The 22,558-nt window shown below is 45.2% G+C and overlaps 1 protein-coding gene across 1 annotated transcript; it reads left to right on the top strand.

Annotated features, from left to right (window-relative positions):
• The first annotated feature begins 22 nt into the window (after positions 1-22).
• On the top strand, positions 23-21,911 carry TYMS (thymidylate synthetase). Its single transcript, XM_074897756.1, has 7 exons — positions 23-325; positions 1,048-1,121; positions 2,371-2,545; positions 17,155-17,256; positions 18,447-18,622; positions 20,040-20,111; positions 20,777-21,911. Exons 1-7 carry the CDS (start codon positions 154-156, stop codon positions 20,912-20,914), a joined length of 909 nt encoding a protein of 302 aa, XP_074753857.1. The 5' UTR covers positions 23-153; the 3' UTR covers positions 20,915-21,911.
• The last annotated feature ends 647 nt before the right edge of the window (positions 21,912-22,558 follow it).

The raw sequence follows: 22,558 nt of genomic DNA on the forward strand, positions 1-22,558 counted from the left end.
CCGCCCCGCTCCGCCCGTTCCTCAGTGCCGCTTGGCGGGAAAGGCTGGGCTTTGGCGGGCTCGGAGGAGAAGCGGCCGGCGGGAGGGCGGCCGGCGGGCAGCCGGAGCCCACTACGGCCTGCAAGGAGCCGCCCGGAGCGCCTTTGGCCCGACATGCCTGCCGAGGGGGAGCTGCCGAGCGCGGCGGCCGGCGGCCCGGAGCCCGGCGAGCCGCAGTACCTGCGGCAGGTCGGGCACATCCTGCAGCACGGCCATCGGAAGGAGGACCGCACCGGCACCGGCACCATATCCGTCTTCGGCATGCAGGCGCGGTACAGCCTGAGAGGTCGGCACCGTCGGGACCCGCGGCCCCCAACCCGGCCCCCTACCCCTGCCCGCCGCGGCTCCAGCGGTTGCCGCCCTGCACGGGGGGGAGAGTGACGCCATCTTCTCTCCCGGGGCTGTCCCGCTCCGGCCCGCTGAGAGAGAGGCCTCCCCCGCTCAGGGCCGGGGCTCGGACCCGCTGTAGGGGCCTGTGGAGGCGTTTAGGTCCGTCCCGTCAGCTCCATCACCCTCTCCCTGCCCGGCAGCCTGCGGCGGCTCGGACCCCTCCTCTCCCTCGGCCCAACAGCCAGGCCTGGCCCGGCTCTGTAGCTGCGAGCTGATTTAAAAACGCATTAGATCTTGAGATAGCCTGTCCTGCTCCTTCCTACCATTCAAGCATAGTACGAAGGATGTTTGCGAAATAGATTTGCCAACAGTTTTAACTTAAGCCTCCACTTTCCATTGCAAATGCTTACAAATACGTCCATACGCAGCACCATGATGTCCTCATGGCAGAGTTCATCCAGGTGCCCACAGGTAATTCATCTCCCCCCCCACTGTCCAGGAAAATAAAAGTCAGGTTCTTGTGATCTGAATATAAGAATTGCATATCCTTTCCCAGCTTGTACTTAATATCCAAACCTCTGAATGTCAGATGGTGGCATTACCATATGTGGAGAAAAACCAAAGTTGGTTCAGCCTGGCAAATTGCAGGTCACCTCTGACACTGAAACTCTTTTTCAGATCAGTTTCCACTGCTCACAACGAAGCGGGTATTCTGGAAAGGAGTGCTGGAAGAGCTGCTATGGTTTATCAAGGTTTGGTATTTGGATGTCTCTGTGGGTGGTGTGCCTGAGAGTGGTATCAACAGAATGAGCTAGTGTGGCGTGGATTAAAGAATTTGGGGTAACTGTAGATGCTCCTGTTCGTAAGACAGAACAGAGGAAGTGCAGCCACCTAGTGTTTTGACTACACATGGAAGGCCATTATGTTCGACATTCTGTGCATTTTAGTGGACACTGTTGTATTGTTACCAAACAGAAGGTTTTCTTCCGTTTAAAGGGAAGTAGCCTGAAATAGTGAGGGCTTCTGCTGATTTGACAATACCCCATAGTTACCAAGCCTAGTACAGTCTCTTTTATTAGTGTTTGAATAAGAAATAATAAAATGAAGTATACCGTAGGCAGTTTAATGACCTGCTTTTTAATATTGGGGTAGCTGGTCTTGACTTGAACAGAAGCAAGCAGTGTGGAGTGAACTTGTACAGGTGAAGTAAGACTGATGTAAATGCTAGACTTTTTAGTACCAAAACCCTGAGATCTAATAGAGCTAATAGCTGTAGTTAGAGTATTAAAATTCAACTGTAGATAATACATTACATTGTAAGTGTTCCTTTATATGTTGTGACATAGTGCCGGTATGGGAAAGTCTATCTAACCTTTTGCTAGATAGCAGGACTTAAATACGAATTCTTTTTTTTTTTTTTTTTAAGTATCTATCTTTTTTCAAAGACAAAAGAGTAGACACTCCCCAAAACAGAACACTTTCTATTTTGGATTTTTGAGTGTGCTGATTTCAACATGTTTCAGAATTCAGTGAAATTTCTCTGGTTATTTTGTCAAATTTGTCATCTTTGTCATTTTAACAAAAGGTTTTTTAAGGCCTTAAGCTCTTTATAGGTAGCTTGGCAGAGACAGTACTCAGACCGTAAATTTTTTGTTTGTCTATTTTTATCCACCTGTAAAGTAAAATCTCTACAAATGTGCATATGAAATGATACACTCCAGTTGACCTTGAGGCTGTACTGTTTGTGCATTCACAAAGAAGTATTTTAAGTTAAATAAGAGGAGAATGGCTCCTCAAACTTCATTCTAGTATGTTGCTTGTAAGTTTTATTCAGTTCATTTATGTCCGCGTGCAAGAACCTCATCCAGTATATCAATCAGACCCTTCATCCTTTATAAGTGGAGAAATACTGTAGACTAGCAAAGCTTAATACAGCTGTTTCAAATCATGCTTTCTGTGTTGGGATTAGGAGATAGACTTCTTACTGCCTGTGTTTTGTAGGGTTCTACAAATGCCAAAGAGCTCTCTGCAAAAGGTGTGAAGATTTGGGATGCTAATGGGTCACGGGAGTTCCTGGATAAGCAGGGTTTCAGCACCAGAGAGGAGGGGGATTTGGGACCAGTTTATGGTTTCCAGTGGAGGCACTTTGGAGCAGAATACAAAGATATGCACACAGGTAATCACATACAAATACAATCCTGATTGCTTAGTGGAATGACTGTGACACCTTGTTTCCAGAAGTCTGGGTGGAATGGAGTATTGTTAAAGGGACTGTTTGCAGAGTGAACTGAAAGCCAGAATAAATCGTGTTTGAGAGGGTTAATTCCACTTTTTTTTAACACAGTCTATTATCCTGAAAGATGTAGCTTAATATGCTGTAGTTTGGTATTTGTAGAAGAGATGAATCGTAAGGCATATGTTGTTTTGCTTTGATCCAGAGCAGGTATGGTGACTGATAGATGGAAGAGTGTGTGTCTATTGCAGTCCAGAATCACGAGCTAGCTCCATTTGGTAGCAGTGGAACACATGCTGCTACCTCTGAATACCAATGCAGAGTCCTAATTTCCACAAATACAATTGTGTTGGCAAGAATGGACGTTAGTGCACTACATTCATTGGAGGCTGTGGAAAAGAAAGATTTTTCCATTCTGCAGCTGGAACTAAGTAGGATCTATCCATAGCTGATGATGCTGTGGACAGAGTAGCTGTGTGTGATGGTTTGACTCTGGCTAAATGCCAGGTATCCACCAAGTTGCTCTATCACTTCCCCCCCCCTTTCCCTTTGTTTTCTCAACAGGGTAAAGAGGGGAAAGAAGATAAACTAACCCTTGTGGGTGAAACAAAAGCAGTTTTAATATAAGCAAAGCGAAGCAAAAGTCCGCGCGCGGAAGCAAAAGCAAACAGATTTATTCTCTACTTCCCATGGACAGGCGATGTCTGGCCTTCTCAGGAAGCAGGGCTCCAATACGCGTAGTGGTTGCCTCAGAGGACCAAGGGTGACCCCACCCCCTTCCTCCTTTCTCCCAGCTTTATACTGAGCAGATGTCACATGGTATGGAATATCCCTTTGGTCGGTTTGGGTCAGCTGTCCTGGCTGTGTCCCCTCCCAAGATCTTGCCCACCCCATCCCACTTGGGGAAATATCAGAAAGAGCCTTGGTGCTGTGTAAGCACTGCTCAGCAGCAGCCACAACACCAGGGTGCTATCAACACCCTGCCAGCTCCCAGCATAAACCACAGCACCGTGAGGGCTGCTAGAGGGGAAAACCAATTCCAGTTCAGCCAGACCCAGTACAGTCTCCACCCCTTATTCCATACCATTTACATCATGCCCAGGTCCCACATAATATTCATTTATCCATTCCATAAGCTTTCTTCACTCCTTCAGATGTTCAGTGACTTGGCTCCCATCTGTCAAGACAGATGTTCAGGACAGAAGTATGCTTGACCGTTGGACTCCAGCACCGGCTAGGTTTGGGTTGTCATTGCACGTATCTGGTTTACTCTTCATCGTTCCTACTTCCTCCATCACTTCCTGCAACATACAACTCATCCTACAGATTACTTTGCCCCCAAGGTTAAATGTTCTTGAGGCACACACTGAGTAGTCCCATCCTCCCGCATTACCCACCAAGTACATCCAGGTCCCTGAGCAAAGACAATCCCACGCGTGGGCTTGCCTTTTCCCAAGGGAGGAGCAATCCACACAGCCTTCCCCAGCCATTTCCCTGTGTGTACTACGGGGACCTTATCTCCTCCCACAGTATGAAGGGGGTTTGTTTGGGCAGGACCAGGACAGTTAACAGATCCTCTGGTATTAATTAGCCAAGTGGCTTCTGCTAAATTTATATCCCAGTGCTTCCATCCCCCATTGTCCAATGCTCTCAACATAGTCTTCAACAGTCCATTATATCTTTCAGTCTTTCCAGATGCTTGTGGGTAATAAGGGATATGATACTCCCACTCAATACCATGTTTCTTTGCCCAGGAGTTTATAAGATTATTTCGAAAATGGGTCCCGTTGTCTGATTCGATTCTTTCAGGAGTACCATGCCGCCATAAAATATGCCTTTCAAGACCCAAGATGGTATTTCGGGCAGTGGCATGATTTACAGGGTATGTTTCAAGCCAACCCGTAGTTGCTTCTACCATGGTGAGTATGTAGCGCTTGCCTTGGCGTGTTCGTGGCAGTGGTCCAATATAGTCAATCTGCCAGGCCTCACCGTATTGAAAACTCAGCCATCGCCCTCTGTTCCAGGGAGACTTTACTCGTGTGACTCGCTTGATTGCAGCACATGTTTCACATTCATGAGTGACCTGTGAGATGGCCTCCATGGTCAGGTCCACCCCTCGATCACGAGCCCATCTGTACGTTGCATCTCTGCCAAGATGCCCTGATGTTTCATGGGCCCATCGAGCTACAAACAGCTCACCCTTACGCTCCCAGTCCAGGTCCAGCCGAGCTACTTCAATTTTGGCAGCTTTGCTTGCTCATTGTTTTGATGTTCTTCAGTGGCACGCCTTTTGGGCACATGAGCTTCTACATGACGCACCTTTAGAGCCACGTTTTCCACTCGGGCAGCGATGTCCTGCCACAATGCAGCAGCCCAGATGGGTTTACCTCTGTGCTGCCAATTGGTCTTCTTCCACTCCTGTAGCCACCCCCACAGGGCGTTAGCCACCATCCAGGAGTTCATGTAGAGATACAGTACTGGCCACTTCTCCCATTCAGCAATCTTTAGGACTAGTTGGATCGCTTTTACTTCTGCAAACTGACTTGACTCTCCTTCTCCTTCAGTGGCCTCAACGACTTGTCTTGTGGGACTCCACACAGCAGCTTTCCACTTCCAATGGCTTCCTACCACACGACAGGATCCATCAATAAAGAGAGCATAACACCTCTCATCTTCTGGTAACTCGTTATATGGCGGTGCCTCTTGGGCACGAGCCACCTCCTCAGGCAACGCTCCAAAATCTCTACCTTCTGGCCAGTCCATGGTCTCTTCCAGGATCCCTGGATGGTTGGGTTTCCCCAGTCGAGCCCGTTGCATGATCAACGCTACCCATTTACTCCAGGTAGCACTGGTTGCATGGTGTGTGGAAGGGATGTTTCCTTTGAACATCCAATGTAATACAGGCAACCGTGGTGCCAAGAGGAGCTGTGCTTCTGTACCAACAACTTCTGAAGCAGCTCGAATCCCCTTATATGGTGCCAGTATCTCCTTTTCAGTCGGAGTGTAGTGGGCTTCTGATCCTCGATATCCCCGGCTCCAAAATCATAATGGTCAACCTCGAGTTTCACCTGGTATCTTCTGCCAGAGGCTCCATGTGAGTCCGTGCTCCCCAGTTGATGTGTAAAGTATATTTTGCACAGCTGGTCCTGTCCGAACAGGCCCAAGAGCTACCGCCCGAGCTATCTCTTGTTTGATGTGCTCAAAGGCTTGTTGCTGCTCAGGACCCCACTGAAAATTGTTCTTCTTTCGGGTCACTTGATAGAGAGGGCTCACAAGCTGACTGTAACCTGTGTGCTAGTTTGAAAACAAACTAGTGGGAGACACCAAGTCAGAATAACAATTTAATAAGGAAAAAAAAAATAATTATAAAGGCAGATAACACTGGGTTAAACTAACAGAGAGCAACGAGCAACGCACACAGAGAGCGTGCTGGTACTGCCTTGAGGAAGCGGGTCAACGGGCTGTTACTCCCTGTTAATCAGGGTGGTGGTAGCAGTCCCCCCGAAGCAGTGATCCCGTAGAAAAGAAAAAAAACCAGATCTGCTCTTCCTCAGAAAAGTCCAGTGGTGGCTAAGTAGCTCCTGTCCTCTGGAAATCCAGTGGAAAAGAGAGCATCTCTGGTATTCAGAATCTCAGGTTATATCCAGGATGGAAATGCTGGTTTTCTCCCTCTGGGTGGAGCATCTCACAATGGGGTAATGAGTCATGCTGCATGGCATTGATGGGCCATTAGCAGAAAGATAGTCTGGAGGTTGGGGGGGCGAGGGGGGGGGGGGGGGGGAAGCAAGGAAACACTGCCCCACCTGATTTCCACGGCTCATGAGGATGGATGGTAATAGAATACTCTGCAACCCAGGACATAATCCACCCCTTATTCTATTATCATCTCCATCATCCCAAATCAATACCTTCCTTAAACTCTACACACGCCCCCCCCCACATATATATATACAATGAAACCCTGCACACAGTTCTCACCTAAGATTAGGTCTCCTTGTGGTACACAGTGGGTTTCCCCATCTTTTTGCATTACCCACCAAGTGTAACCAGGTCCTTGAGCAAAGGCAATCCCACGGATGGGTTTGCCTTTACCTGAGGTGGGATTAATCCAAACAGTCTTTCCTAAAATACCTCTCAGGTGTACCACAGGGACTCTATCTCCATCCACTGTGTGCAAGTGTTCAGACTCGGCGGGACCAGCTCGATTGATGGACCCTCGGGTATTGACCATCCAGGTGGCCTTTGCTAAGTTCACTTCCCAATTTTTGAAGGTCCCCCCACCAAGTGCCTTTAGGGTGGTTTTAAGTAGTCCATTGCAGCGTTCAACTTTCCCGGCAGCTGGTGCATGATAAGGGATATGATATATCCATTCAATACCATGTTCTCTGGTCCAGGTGTTGATGAGGCTGTTCTTAAAATGAGTCCCGTTGTCTGACTCGATCCTCTCAGGGGTGCATGTCTCCACAGGACTTGCTTTTCCAGGCCCAGGATGGTGTTCCGGGCAGTAGCATGAGGCACAGGGTAGGTCTCCAGCCATCCAGTGGTTACTTCCACCATGGTCAACACGTAGCGCTTGCCTTGGCGGGTTTGGGGAAGGATGATGTAGTCAGCTTGCCAGGCTTCCCCATACCTGTACTTTGACCACCGTCCACCGTACCACAGAGGCTTTACCCGCTTGGCCTGTTTGATTACAGCACAGGTCTCACAACTGTGGATGACCTGTGAGATGCTGTCCATGGTAAGGTCCACCCCTCGGTCATGGGCCCATCAGTAGGTTGCATCTCTCCCCTGATGACCAGAGGCATCATGGGCCCAACGAGCTAGGAATAATACTCCCTTGTGCTGCCAGTCCAGATCCACCTGAGACACTTCCACCTTGGCAGCTCGGTCCACCTCCTCTTTGTTGTGATGCTCTTCATTCGCCCGACTCTTGGGTACATGCGCATCCACGTGTCGAACCTTCATGGTTAGCTTCTCTACTCGGGTGGCAATGTCCTGCTAAATCTCAGCGGCCCAGATGGGTTTCCCTCTGTGTTGCCAGTTGGCCTTTCTCCAGCGATCCAGCCATCCCCACAGAGCATTAGCTACCATCCACGAGTCGGTGTAGAGATAGAGCCTCGGCCACTTCTCTCGTTCAGCAATATCCAAAGCCAGCTGGACGGCTTTAAGCTCTGCAACCTGACTCGATCCACCTTGTCCCTCAGTAGCTTGTGCAACTCGTCGTGTGGGGCTCCATATTGCAGCTTTCCACTTCCGGTTAGCGCCTACAATTCGGCAGGAACCATCAGTGAAGAGGGTGTAACGTCTTTCAGTCTCTGGTAGCTCATTATATGGTGGGGCTTCCTCAGCACGAGTCACTTGCTCTTCCTCTTCTTCAGAAGATAATCCAAAAGTCTCACCTTCAGACCAGTTCGTTATAATTTCCAGAATCCCAGGGCGATTCGGGTTTCCAATACGGGCACGCTGTGTGATGAGAGCAATCCATTTGCTCCATGTGGTAGTGGCGTGATGCGTGGAAGGAACCTTTCCCTTGAACATCCAACCCAGCACCGGTAGTCGGGATGCCAGGAGGAGTTGTGCTTCTGTGCCGATTACCTCTGAGGCAGCTTGAACTCCTTCATAGGCGGCCAAGATTTCCTTCTTTGTGGGAGTGTAGTTGGCTTCAGACCCTCTGTAGCTTCGGCTCCAGAATCCCAGTGGTCGACCCCGAGTCTCACCAGGCACCTTCTGCCAGAGGCTCCAGGACGGACCATTGTTCCCGGCTGCAGAGTAGAGCACGTTCTTCACCTCTGGTCCTGTCCTGACTGGGCAAAGGGCTACTGCATGGGCAATTTCCTGCTTGATCTGAGCGAAGGCTTGCTGTTGTTCAGGGCCCCAGTGGAAATAGTTCTTCTTGCGGGTAACCAGGTAGAGAGGGCTCACGATCTGGCTGTACTTGGGAATGTGCATTCTCCAAAAACCTATGGCGCCTAGGAAAGCTTGTGTTTCCTTCTTGCTGGTCGGTGGAGACATTGCAATGATCTTATTGATGACCTCAGTGGGAATCTGACGTCGTCCATCTTGCCACTTTACTCCCAGGAACTGGATCTCTCGGGCAGGTCCCTTGACTTTGCTCCTTTTGATGGCAGAGCCGGCTTCCAGGAGAATCTGGATGATTCTCTGTCCTTTCTCAAATACTTCCTTTGCTGTGTTTCCCCACATGATGATGTCGTCAATGTATTGCAGATGTTCTGGAGCCTCACCCTTTTCCAGTGCAGTCTGGATCAGTCCATGGCAAATGGTGGGACTGTGCTTCCACCCCTGGGGCAGTCGGTTCCAGGTATATTGCACACCCCTTTAGGTGAAAGAAAACTGGGGCCTGCATTCTGCTGCCAAAGGAATGGAGAAGAAGGCATTGACAATGTCAATAGTGGAGTACCACTTTGCTGCTTTGGACTCCAGCTCGTACTGAAGTTCCAACATGTCCGGCACGGCAGCGCTCAATGGTGGCGTGACCTCATTCAGGCCATGGTAATCCACCGTCAGTCTCCATTCTCCACTGGACTTACGCACAGGCCATATAGGGCTGTTGAAAGGTGAACGGGCCTTGCTGACCACCCCTTGGCTCTCCAGTTTACTAATCATCTCATGGACGGGAACCAGAGAGTCTCTGTTGGTATGGTATTGCCGACGGTGCACTGTTGCTGTGGCAGTTGGCACCTGCTGTTCTTCAACTCTTAGCAGTCCCACGGCAGAGGGGTCATCTGAGAGGCCAGGCAATGTATTCAGTTGTCTGATATCTTCTGTCTCCACAGCAGCTATCCCAAAAGCCCAATGATGTCCTTTTGGGTCTTTGAAATATCCATTTCTGAGATAGTCGTATGTCGAGAATGCACAGAGCCTCTGAGCCAGTCACAATGGGGTGTTTCTGCCACTCATTCCCAGTTAAACTCACTTCAGCTTCCAGTACAGTCAGCTGCTGGGATCCTCCTGTTACCCCAGAAATAGAAATTGGTTCTGCTCCCACATACCTTGATGGTATCAGAGTACATTGAGCACCGGTGTCAACCAAAGCTGTGTATTTTTGTGGGTCAGATGTGCCAGGCCATCAGATCCACACAGTCCAAAAGATCCAATTATCCCTTTCCTCTACCTGGCTGGAGGCAGGGCCCCTCTATTCCTGGTCATGGTACATGTTGCTTCCCTCCGGTGAATATGCTCCTGAGGTCCCTTCAAGAGGATCGGTCATATTAACGTCCCTATACCGTCTGGAATTCTGTGCACGAGAGACTGGGGCAGCATTGACTCTAGATGAGCTTCTTGTGGTAGTTGTCCCTCTTTTTAGTTCACGTACCCGGGCTGCTAAAGAGGAGGTGGGTTTTCCATCCCACTTACTCATGTCTTCTCCATGTTCCTGAAGGAAAAAACAGAGATTACCTCGTGGGGTGTATCCTCTCTCCCTGGTTGGGGGACGCCTGCTCCTAATGGCAGAGACTCTTGTTGGTTCTGGCGAGATGTGGTAAATCTCTTCCTTGAGTTCCTTTTTCAGTTTCTGATGGCCCTCTTCAATCAAGCTTTGGACTTGCTCAGCCAGCCTTGTTTCTACGGAGGAGACATGGGTGCGAAATGGGGCTGTGACAGTGTCCTCGTAAATTCTCAGTTTGTTGACCGAGACACCACCCTGTCCTCGCCTTCCCTCCATTGCAGCGTTGCCAGGTAACGGGAGTACATCTCTGGTCCAAGGCGTGCGAACCTCAACCACATCTGTGACGTGCACTTGACACCATCTGGGCTCTTAGGAAATCTCTCATCTTCTGAGAAAATTATTTCCAGCACAGCCAATTCCCTCAGGCACCAGATACCTTGTTCCATTGTGCTCCATTTTCCCTGGTGCACCTGGAGGTCTTCTTTACAAAGGTACCTGTCCCTTACGCTTGTCAGCAGTCGCTGCCAGAGGCTGAGGGTTTCTTGGGTTCTCCCGATCCCCTGGTCAGTGACCACATCCCTGGACAGAGATCCCAGTTGCCTGGCCTCACTTCCATCCAGAATGGTGTCATTGGCTGCAGCGTCCCAGATGCGGAGCAGCCAGGTCAGGATAGACTCGTTTGTCTGGCGGGTGAATTCCCTCCACAGGTCATGCAGCTCACCCAGGGATAGCGACCGAGTGATGATCTCTGGCCTTGCCTCTTCTGCTGGGTGCAAAGGTCCTGCTGCATCCTCCTCAGTCACTATGCGAACTGATTTGCTTTTTGATTTCTTCTTCTGCACGGGGGCAACTGCAATCGCTTTAGGCTGTTCTGGTTCAGTGATGGTTTGTGTGGAGATGCTTTCAGCGCCTTTGGTTTTTTCCTCCTCTGTGTCAGTCTGCGTAGATATGGATGCTGTTGTCTTGCATCTGGTTTCTTTCTTTCTCCTCTGTGATGGTCTGTGTAGACATGGTGCTTGTTGCTCTGCTCTTTTTTTCTCTCTCATCCTGAGGATGCTGTGTCATAGCTCTGATCCTAAGCATGGTGTACACAGTGCAGGTCATAGAGAAAAAAGAAAAAAGAACTGACAAGAAGATTATGCCATCCTTAACATCCACAGAGAACTCAATATTTCCAAAAACTGCTGTGTCCGGCCTGAAAAGCTGGAAAAGAACATTCTTTAATCCTGCCCCCAGGGTATGGGTATGATTGTTGAGGCCCCAGATGTAGCAGCCTAAAGCAGGACATGCAGACAAAGTTGAGTATATATTCCGAATTATGTTCACTGTCTTGGAGGTTGTCATGCAGTAGGCATAATAGACTAATAAATCCAATTTTATACCATACCCTGGTCTACACAGGATCATTAAAATCGGCAGATAGTTCCCCATGTGCGGAAAAATATCGAGAGCTAGATACAAGACCCATGTAAGCATGTTGAACATCATAGCGAGTAGGTGGCTTTTACAATACAAAATTGTAATTCTGACTTTTCTCAACAGCCTGGCCCCACGTTGTGCGCCAAAATATGTGCTAGTTTGAAAACAAACTACGGGGAGACACCAAGTCAGAATAACAATTTAATAAGGAAAAAAATAAAAATTATAAAGGCGGATAACACTGGGTTAAACTAACAGAGTCAGGATACAACCTGACACCCTGTTAATCAGGGTGGTGGTAGCAGTCTGGTAGAATGGTGGCTGCAGTCCCCCCGAAGCAGTGATCCTGTAGAAAAGAAAAAAAAACAGATCTGCTCTTCCTCAGAAAAGTCCAGTGGTGGGTAAGTAGCTCCTGTCCTCTGGAAATCCAGTGGAAAAAAGAGCGTCTCTGGCATTCAGAATCTCAGGTTATATCCAGGATGGAATGCTGGTTTTCTCCCTCTGGGTGGAGCGTCTCACAATGGGATAATGAGTCATGCTGCATGGCATTGATGGGCCAATAGCAGAAAGATAGTCTGGTGGGGGGGGGGAGCAAGGAAACACTGCCCCACCTGATTTCGACAGCTCATGAGGATGGTAATAGAATACACTGCAACCCAGGACAACCTGGAATATGCATCCTCCAAAATCCCACAAGTCCTAGGAAAGCTTGTGTTTCCTTCTTGTTGGTCGGTGGAGACATAGTTGCTATCTTGTTGACAACATCCAATGGCACATGACAGCGTCCATCTTGCCATTTTATTCCCAAGAACTGAATTTCATGTGCTGGTCCCTTGACCTTGCTTTTCTTCATGGCAAACCCAGCTCTCAGAAGAATCTCAGTTACTCTTTGTCCTTTCTTGAACACTTCTTGCCTCATTGCCCCACACAATGATGTCATCAGTGTATTGTAGATAGATGTTCAGGGGCATCACCCTTTTCCAGTGCAGTTTGAATTAGTCCATGACAAATAGTGGGGCTGTGCTTCCACCCCTGGGGCAGTCGATTCCAGGTATACTGGACACCCCTCCACGTGAAAGCAAACTGTGGCCTGCACTCTTCTGCCAAAGGAATTGAAAAGAATGCATGGGCAATATCGATTGTGGCGTACCACTTGGCTGCCTTTGACTCCAGTTCATATTGGAGCTCTAACATATCTGGTACAGCAGCACTCAGTGGTGGCATCACTTCATTCAGGCCACGATAGTCTACTGTTAACCTCCACCCTCCATCAGACTTTCGCACTGGCCGTATTGGGCTATTAAAAGGCGAATGTGTCTTACTGATGACATGTTGGTTCTCCAGTTGACGAATCAATTCTTGGATGGGAGCCAGAGAGTCTCGGTTTGTACGATACTGCCGTCGGTGCACAGTCCTCATAGCAATTGGCACCTGTTGTTCTTCAACTTGCAACAGTCCCACAACAAAAGGATCTTCTGAGAGGCCAGGCAGATTAGACAACTGTTTTACCTTTTCTGTATTCACACTGGCCACACCAAAAGCCCATTGGTATCCTTTTGGGTCTTTGAAGTATCCCCTCTTGAGATAGTCAATGCCCAAGATGCAAGGGGCTTCTGGGCCAGTTACAATGCGATGTTTTTCCCACTTGTCCCCAGTCAAGCTAACCTCGGCCTCCAATACTGATAGTTCTTGACAGCCCCCTGTCACTCCTGAGATCCAGATAGGTTCTACCCCTCTATAACTTGACGGCATTAGTGTACATTGTGCCCCGGTGTCAATTAAAGCCTGGTACTTCTGTGGATTTGATGTGCCAGGCCATCGAACCCACACTGTCCAGTACACCCAATCATCCCTTTCCTCCTCCTGGCTGGAGGCAGGGGCCCTCTATTCCCGTTCTTGGTCGGAGTATTCACTGTCTGACTCTTGCCGTGCCAGGCCGGAGGTTCCTTCTTCAGGGTCAAGGGAGGTGATCTCAGTCTTTCTGTATCTGGGAGATCGCTGGTTACTTTCTTGTGGTTTTACACCAGCTACATTAACAACCTTCTTGGATGTCTTCTTCTTGGCAGGGGTCTTTCCTCGCAATTCATGTACACGTGCTTCCAACTTAAAGGTGGGTTGACCATCCCGCTTCCTCATGTCCTCCCCCTGGTCGCGCAGGAAGAACCAGTGTTCGCCACGTGTCATGTGCCTTGGCTTCCCTTTCCCCCTGACTGGGACAGAAGAGAAATGATTTCTTGGGGAGCTCTTAACATCCAGGGCACTCGCCCGTAGAGATGAGGAGGTACCAAGACTCTCTTCAAAGTTCTGACGCCAGGAAGAGACTGCCTCCACAGTTGGCATACATCTTAGTCCTTCTCCTGCATCCATTTCTGGGTAGTACATCGCGGCCAAGCCGGCAGAATACGAGGATGGCGCACCTTTAATCACCTTCCTCCACATGGCCCGTGTGCATGGGACATCCTCTGGATTTTTAGGGGCTTCATCATTATCTGGATCACCATAGATGACTTCCATCACTGCTAATTCTCTCAGGTACTGGACACCTTCATCTGCAGTAGTCCACTTCCCTGGGGTGTGGTCCATAAGATCTTCCTTGAAAGGATACCTTGCTTTAACACTTGAAAGGAGCCGTCTCCACAGACTGCAAATTGCTGTCTCTTTTCCAATTCCCCTTTCGATTCCTCGATTTCTAGCAAGGGAACTCAGCTGTTTGGCTTCCTTGCCTTCCAGTTGTTGAGCATCTGCCCCATTATCCCAGCATCGCAGCAGCCAGGCAGCGATCCGCTCACCTGGCTGGCGGCAATAGTCTTTTCGCAGATCTCGCAGTTCTGATGACGTCAGGGACCGGGTAGTTTCTGCCTCCTGTTTCAGTTCTGTTATTCCCTCTTCTGATACCTTTGCTGAAGGACCAGCTTCTTCCTCTTCTTTCTCCTCCCTTATTAATCGAAGATATGGGCCTATTGTTCTCCTTGTCCATTGTTTCTTTTTTACTACTGGGGCAATCTCTGTTGCTGTTGTTATTGTTTGAGTTCCCATGTCAACCACAGCCCTTTGAGAGTGCTGAACTGCAGCTCGGTAAGCACAGGCCAGGCCCCAGTAAAGTGCTAGAAGTTGCTGATTCTCACTGGGATAGGCAAGACACCCCTCTATCAGGTGATGTGTCAATTTTGTGGGGTTGCTTGCCTGTTCAGGGGTGAGATCCCAGGCTACAGGAGGTGATAACCGTCCTAGGAATCTGCCCATTTCCTTCCACTCTCCCTGCCACCCAGGAACAGGCCGCCTCAGAGCACATTTTGGCACCGATTCACTCAAAATTTGCCTTCTCTTACACCAAAAGCATACTGAGCTCCACACAACCCACAACAGGCAAACAGCATTAATAAAGAGTATCAGTGAGCTAACATAAGGATGACTAAGTACCTCGGGAGCCTGCAAAATAAAACCACTCATGATGTTCCCGATTCCTTGCAGCATGTTCCCGAGCTTAACAAAATAAAGATAAGCAGCGCAATAAACAAGCCCGTGACCAGCACAAGAGCTTGTTGCTTAATAACTACTATAGCTACAGCACATTTAATATAAAACTGCCGTTGTTTTGCCCCACGTTGGGCGCCAGAACAGACTGTGATGGTTTGACTCTGGCTAAATGCCAGGTATCCACCAAGTCGCTCTATCACTTCCCCCCCCCCCCCCCCCCTTCCCTTTGTTTTCTCAACAGGGTAAAGAGGGGAAAGAAGATAAACTAACCCTTGTGGGTGAAACAAAAGCAGTTTTAATATAAGCAAAGCGAAGCAAAAGTCTGCGCGCGGAAGCAAAAGCAAACAGATTTATTCTCTACTTCCCATGGACAGGCGATGTCTGGCCTTCTCAGGAAGCAGGGCTCCAATACGCGTAGTGGTTGCCTCGGAGGACCAAGGGTGACCCCACCCCCTCCCTCCTTTCTCCCAGCTTTATACTGAGCAGACGTCATACGGTATGGAATATCCCTTTGGTCGGTTCGGGTCAGCTGTCCTGGCTGTGTCCCCTCCCAAGATCTTGCCCACCCCCATCCCACTTGAGGAAATATCAGAAAGAACCTTGGTGCTGTGTAAGCACTGCTCAGCAGCAGCCACAACACCAGGGTGCTATCAACACCCTGCCAGCTCCGGGCATAAACCACAGCACCGTGAGGGCTGCTAGAGGGGAAAACCAATTCCAGTTCAGCCAGACCCAGTACACTGTGACAAGTTATGATGTGGTGCAGTAACTGTTGGTATTATTTTCAGTGGAACTGGTTCATTAAACTTACTCTGAAGTGTCTTGAGGGCTCTTTTTAAGTCACTGAAGGAGAGGTTGCAGAAAACATTTACAGGACTGCCATCAAAAAAAGATTGTCCCTGTCTTTTGGTGTGATTTTTAACTTGGATTAGCAACATGGTAAGTCAATAGTTTTTCCTCTTGTTTTTTTGACAGTACAGTCTCTAACTTCATAGTAGTTACAGATATTAGACTTAGTATTGGCATGTTGACCACTGGCAGAATATGGTTTTATGCTAACACAAATGATGCAAATTGTGAACTGACACATTTAAAAACTTACCCTGAACTTAAAAGGTCTGTGGCATAACATACAGAAAAAATGAACAAGATAAATTCCCATAGGTTTCATTACTAAGAGATTTCCTTAAGTTGCCTTATTAATGGATAGGTAATTAGGTTCAAGGAACCAACATAACCATTTGACAAGGCTTTTGGCATAGTATTTCTGACAGAAGAATTCCCTGAGATGGTGATTATATATTTCTACCTTGTTTGTCAGCTTGGGTCTCCCTGTAACCATAATTTGGTGTTGCTTTGAAATAAGAGTTATTAGAAAAAATTAGTTACCAGCCATGCTGATTCACTGGCATGAGTCAGAACAATGAGTAACAACTAATGACTCTTTTATTCTGGAATCCATTCTAATGTTAAGTTAATTCCAGTGAATTTCTTATATAACTGGTTTTGAGCCTAAAAATTAGCCTGTGAGCATCACTGAGTGAAATGTAATAATTCTGTGCTATACATGATTAAAGTTCCCTTCTGGCACTGAATACTATGGAAATTTAGTTTTCATACATGGCCTTGTCAGTGCTAGATAATTTATTTTTTAAGAAGGGGCACTGTAGCATGGAAGTTTAACATGTAGAAAAGCGTCTTAATCCAGAAATGCAGTGGGCAAATTACTTTAAATACCATGAATCACTAAGTGGTAATATCTTGCCCATTCATTCCAGTAGAGTTTTTGTTCTATTTAGGTAACAAGTCATCCTGAGTGATAAATAACATGCTTTGTCCAATTAATATTTTTGTATTGCAACCTCTGTTTCCTGGGATGTGGTGTTTATGCAGACTTCTTATTGGGTCTTTAAAAATGTCTGGTTGTTGAGGCATGGAATAAAGTGTTCTAAATAGGAATGGTCCTATTTCAGTGTGTGCTAAAGGTACTCAAAGCATGCAAAAGAGATGGGGGGACATATGAAAATACCATCATGAGAATTTCACAAGCCTTAGAGCACCCTAAGGAAGACCAAGAATAGCCTACATTTGGAGGGTGCCAACTGACAAATTCAATCACTTTCAAAGCTACAATACAATCTTCAGAGGTTGTTATTTGGTTATCACTTTTCAGTGGGATGTGGGTTGGGCTTAAAAAAATACCATGACTTGAATCGATCTGGCTTAGATCTTATTTGATATCTTTCTACAGATTACTCTAACCAAGGAGTTGATCAGTTGCAAAAAGTGATTGAAACAATCAAAACCAATCCAGATGACAGAAGAATCATTATGTGTGCTTGGAATCCCAAAGGTATTGAACATCAGACTTCAAGTGAATGCAGTTGCACATTACCTTGCTTTATGCTAAACCATGTTCTAGTCACATTGCAGCAGTCAGTTCCATTTGGTGTCCTTTCCTGTTCTTTATAAAACTACCAAGAATGCAGTAAAAATGGCCAGGATTTGCAAGCTTGATTTTCCTTCTACTTAATTCTTATGTTCAGACTTCAAAATTTTTGAACGATTACTTCAAAGTTTTTCTCTCCAGATTAAAGTGAGGGATGTACCTAGCTACCAGTGTCTTTGGCATATGGCCTCTGTTCAAAGACAGCAATTCTTATTTTAAAAAGCTTAAAAAAACAAAACCAAAAAAATAGTACACCAGTATGACTTTTCTTTAGCCATATAATAAATTGTAAACTTTAAAAAAATCTTTATAGAACAAAAATCTTAGTTGTGTTGTAATATCTCCTTGAACAGAGGTTTTCTAGATATCCATTCACCCTGTAGGGTTACCTCTAAATAAGAGCTAGTGCCAGAGAATGTTTAACTTCAGCAGCAGTAGATCTGTGCACAAAAAAAATCACCCAGCATTTTCCACTTGTGTCTCTGAAAGGGGATGCCACATGCTGTTGCTGTTATTTTTAAGGTTAAACATTCTCAGATATCAGGAGATACCTAGTTAAAATTTTCCTTAGCAAGCTGTAGTTGCACTATCTGCACTTCTAAATAAACACTGAAAAGATCTTTTATCTTCTGATTATTATTTTTTTATTGATCATTACTTTTATATCTCAACAAGCAGTAAAGGCATGTTGCAGTGGGAAGAGAATAAGATAAAGCAGTTGGAAGTCGCTTTAGGGTACATGCTTAATTTTACTCTTAATGTCCTCCTTTAGGGAAATCAACTTTCTCACCAAGGTGAGTGAAACTAAACTGCTGTGCAGCATTATGGCGTAAATCTGTTCTGTGGGATGTTTGTTTATGACTCTTCTGGTCATACAGCCCAGGAGATAGCTTGTCATGACCCAGACTTAATTGCTTAGCCAGCAGGTGCTTTTAAATGAGAAAAAGCAACAGAACAATAGTGCAGTTGGATTTTCACTCTCTACTGTATCTCATTAAATGCTTGTTCAGGTTTTGCATCGTTGACATTTATAACACATTAATACTCTTACGATATTCCCTCCCCCCCCCCCCTTCCTGTACTTCAATTCCTAGATATTTCTCTGATGGCTTTGCCTCCATGCCATGCTCTTTGCCAGTTCTATGTTCTAAATGGTGAATTGTCTTGCCAACTCTACCAGAGGTCTGGAGATATGGGACTAGGAGTGCCTTTCAATATTGCCAGCTATTCGCTGCTCACATACATGATTGCCCATGTCACAGGGCTAAAGGTAGGCTGTTTAATCATTTTACTTAATCTTGTCTGAGAAGTGAGAGACTAAGAGATGAGACTTTTCATGTCATGTTCAGGAAAAACTGGAATGAACATACCATTCAAAATCTTGATGAAAAATGTGTAAGAAAGGGCCTCATGAATATAATGTGAATTGCCTCTGGTCTGTATTGGCAGTTAGGATCAGTAATGTAAATTCAGGTCAAACAGACAAGATCCTGCAGGTCTTTTTAACTGAACATGTCAAAACTGACCTGTTCCACTAATCTACTTCTTAGAAATCTTAACTGAGTACTTGTCCTTATGGGATAATAACATAGAAGTGATTAAATTTTGTAACATCTGTTCTTTATTGGAAGCAAACAGTAGCTCAGCAGTTGCTGTCAAGGTTCCAGTTTGGATATTCTGCCCACCTAACTTCCATCTATAATTTCAGCTGGTTATTTTTTTTGCTTCCTGTTGTAGATGATTGTGTAGAGTGGTAGTATGTTCTGAAAAGGCTACTGCCCTGACTCCAGAGCTGTATTTTGTAAGTTGGCAGAGTAATTTAAGTATACCACAATCTTGTACAGGTGAAATCCTATTTGTTTCAAAGCATGTAAAAAATTATGCTAGCAAGGCCATTTGGGCCTGATCCTCCTGCTACCAGGAATATGAAGGGGGAACTTAAAATAGGGAAGTAGGGAAGAATCGGACATCACAGCAATTGCAGACCTACTTAAGAAATAAGGCCAAGGTACTAGAAAAAGTTAAGTTTTATGTTATGTCCATAAAGCAGCTGTTACCGCTCAGCTTTGGTGTTTTTTAGCATAATATATCCAAGGACTGATCTACATTGGTCAGAGGCCAGTAAAATAGCCAGCCGATAAAGCTTCTCTAAATTAAATTAGATTGCTCAGGGGCTGCTAACTCACAGAACTTAAAAGCTTGCAGAACCCATCTGGATGCTTGGTAAGTGCTTTGGGATTTAGCTTGTGACTGACACCTTCACTGCCACAAACTACATTGTTTAGTAGTGCCTGAGGCAACTAGTTTGAGACCAGCTTTGGCAAGTCCTGCTTACTAGAAGTGAAGTGGAAAGGCTGGATGTCACTGCCCCATCTGTTTCCATCTTGGTGAGCAGATCAGTAGTGCTCCATTCATTTACTGAAGCTATTATCCTAGCAGGATTTCAGAGATAAATTTTTTGGTAATCTAGTAGAACTTTCATTATATTTTTCATTAATGATGCATTAGTCTGGGAAGATATTATCCTTCGAAGCTTGCAAGGATATCTTGATAATCCAGTTCAGTTCAGAAGCTGCAATTCCACACTAGATATAAGATGTTAAGAATCAATACTGTAAGCATTGTAATGTTTTGCTTTCTTGGAACCTGACTATTTGAAAACCACATGCATTCTCCTTTCTATTCAGCCTGGAGAGTTTATACACACATTAGGAGATGCTCACATATATCTGAATCATGTGGAACCTCTAAAAGTTCAAGTAAGTACTTATTCTGGATTCTTGTATCTTTTTATCTTCCATAATGCTTATCCAATACAAAGTTAGAAAACCATTCTGCCCAATACAGATAAATACAAAATAAAATGTCTTTGTAGCATATCAGAAAAGGGTAACTTAACAATTCAGAGTTTATCAGTATTACTATTTGGCTGAATAAGGCCATGTTTTCTTCACAAAGTAATTTGTTTCAGTAAGAGCAAACCAGAACTCTATTTGATTAGATTTAACTCGGACTGAATGTCTTCACAATCTGTATGGTTCAAAATGATCCAGAGAACTAGTCACTGGTTTGGACCCAAATGTTCCTGTGAGAAATTGCAGCACATTTGATGCACATCTGGGTCAGAATTTCCAGTTTAGTTTCCTCTGTAGCCACCTGAATTGCTCTGCAAACTGAAGATGCTTGCAGTGCATTTGGAAGCTCAGGGGAATCCACTTTAAAATTATACTCCTGCTCCCTTTCAGAATATTAAAGTAGATTCCACCTAAATGTTTTACAATATTTTTTTTGGAGTATAAATCATGGGGTGGAGGGAAAATCTACATAGTGTAATCTGAATTGAGATTAATGAGATCTGATTTATAACACAAAATCTCTGCCTTCCAAGTATTAGCTTTATACAGTAAGCTTGTTTTTATTTCAGCTTCAGAGGGATCCAAGACCTTTCCCCAAACTCAGAATTCTTCGTAAGGTTGAAGACATCTGTGACTTTAAGGCAGAAGACTTTCAGATTGAAGATTATAATCCTCATCCACCTATTAAAATGGAGATGGCTGTTTAATGCTATAAACCAAGTTCTATTAATGTGGAAATGTACCTAAGCTACTTAGCTTTCTCCATACTGAAAGTTATGGGGTATTTGTATAATTCAAAAAGATACATACTTTATGACTGAAAAAGAAATGGATACTAGTACACCAGTAACTGCCTTCAGTAAGTCACACAGAACAGATGATTATTTATTCCTGCTGTACTATGCAGATGCTAACCCAGTTTTAATTAATTGCTGAAGTAGTTTTCTACAGTTGGTTACCACTGGCTGCTTCTGTTACCATTCAGTTGCCGTGTGTGAGCAGCACTGGCTTACATGCTTTATTTAGTACTGAAAATAAGAACTTTTATGTGTGATTGAGGATTCTTTGAAGGTTGTAGAACTCTAAACATATGCTCTTTAGAACATATTCAATAAAGCTTTTTAAAAAAAATTTCTGGAAGGGATGATGCATATTGAATTTAGTATGTTTGTTTATAGATAGCAGTAAATAAGAGCTGAAAAGGAAAGGTAAATTCTGTTTTACTTTAGGATCTTGGAGGGTGAGATCTAGCAAGGGAAAACAAACTCAAATTTGCTGTGGTCTTCGTAGATGAACCAGAGGAAGGTGAAAGATCTTAATGGAACCTTGCCTGAAATGCAATCTCTGCATAACATCTCTGTATCAGCATTTTTTCTTTAGTCTCCAGTCCTACATGAATGATGAATTTGATACCCACAGCTCTGATTTATAAACTGAGGTTACCAGATAGCAGTAATCTCTCTGTCATCATGTAAAACCAGATCCCACAAACATAAGGACTAATTTTGCAGCCTGGAATAGTAAAAGTTAGTTGTATTTGTAGGATCGGAGGTTACTAATTAAATCTTGGCAGAATTCAGCTTTCATCTCTTCTTATCCTTGCAACTTCTGCAGTAACTTCAGTCTTTATAGAACTCCTCTTCAGGAATTCAGTTGTGAATAGTTCTATGGTTAATATTCAGACATAGCATATTAAATACATATTCAAATACACAGAGAAATACATAGTAATCTTGATTACTTTTTAAAGTCAGTAAATGGTAAATACTGTAAAATGATACAATTGGAGACAATTTTAAGAATTTCATAAACAGTGTACCTTGATTCCATTCATTCAGGGGCCTGCATAAGAGGAGCATTGCATCTTTCTTAAACTTTGTAACCTTCAAAACCATAATTTGCATCAATATTATTTGCAAATCTCATTATACTGATCACTGATCTTCAGACTAAATTTTTTGTAGTGCCACATCATGTGCTTAAAAATAAGTTGTTCTTTTTTTCTGACATTTAGCCCAACGCAACAAAACTGCAGAAAAACCACGTTGTTACCTTTTGTAAGTACATCAAATGTAAAGAGGCCACTCTTCTCAGTATCTAATGTAGTCCATCTTTCTTGAGCAGAGATGATCAAACTACATGCTATTTCAGCTGAGATCATATGAGAAACTTGATACAGGGAAGGATCAAACCTATCTTTTTCTGAAACTACCTTAAAAGGACACTCAGCCAACCTATAGTTAAACACACTTGGGTCTTACATTCTTTCAAATTACTGAACTCACAGATAGTAGCAGCATTGTTACTAGACCTGAAAGCCATTTCACATGCTCCTTCTAATTAAATTTAAT

This window comes from Athene noctua, chromosome 2 (genome assembly GCF_965140245.1).
Source record: "Athene noctua chromosome 2, bAthNoc1.hap1.1, whole genome shotgun sequence".
Taxonomy (NCBI): domain Eukaryota; kingdom Metazoa; phylum Chordata; class Aves; order Strigiformes; family Strigidae; genus Athene; species Athene noctua.

Coding starts and splice junctions, on each gene's coding strand:
- TYMS (XM_074897756.1), top strand. CDS start 154: ATGCCTGCCGAGGGGGAGCTGCCGAGCGCGGCGGCCGGCGGCCCGGAG. Junction 1,122..2,370: donor AGCTGCTATGGTTTATCAAG/GTTTGGTATTTG, acceptor TGTGTTTTGTAG/GGTTCTACAAATGCCAAAGA. Junction 18,623..20,039: donor CCCATGTCACAGGGCTAAAG/GTAGGCTGTTTA, acceptor CTTTCTATTCAG/CCTGGAGAGTTTATACACAC.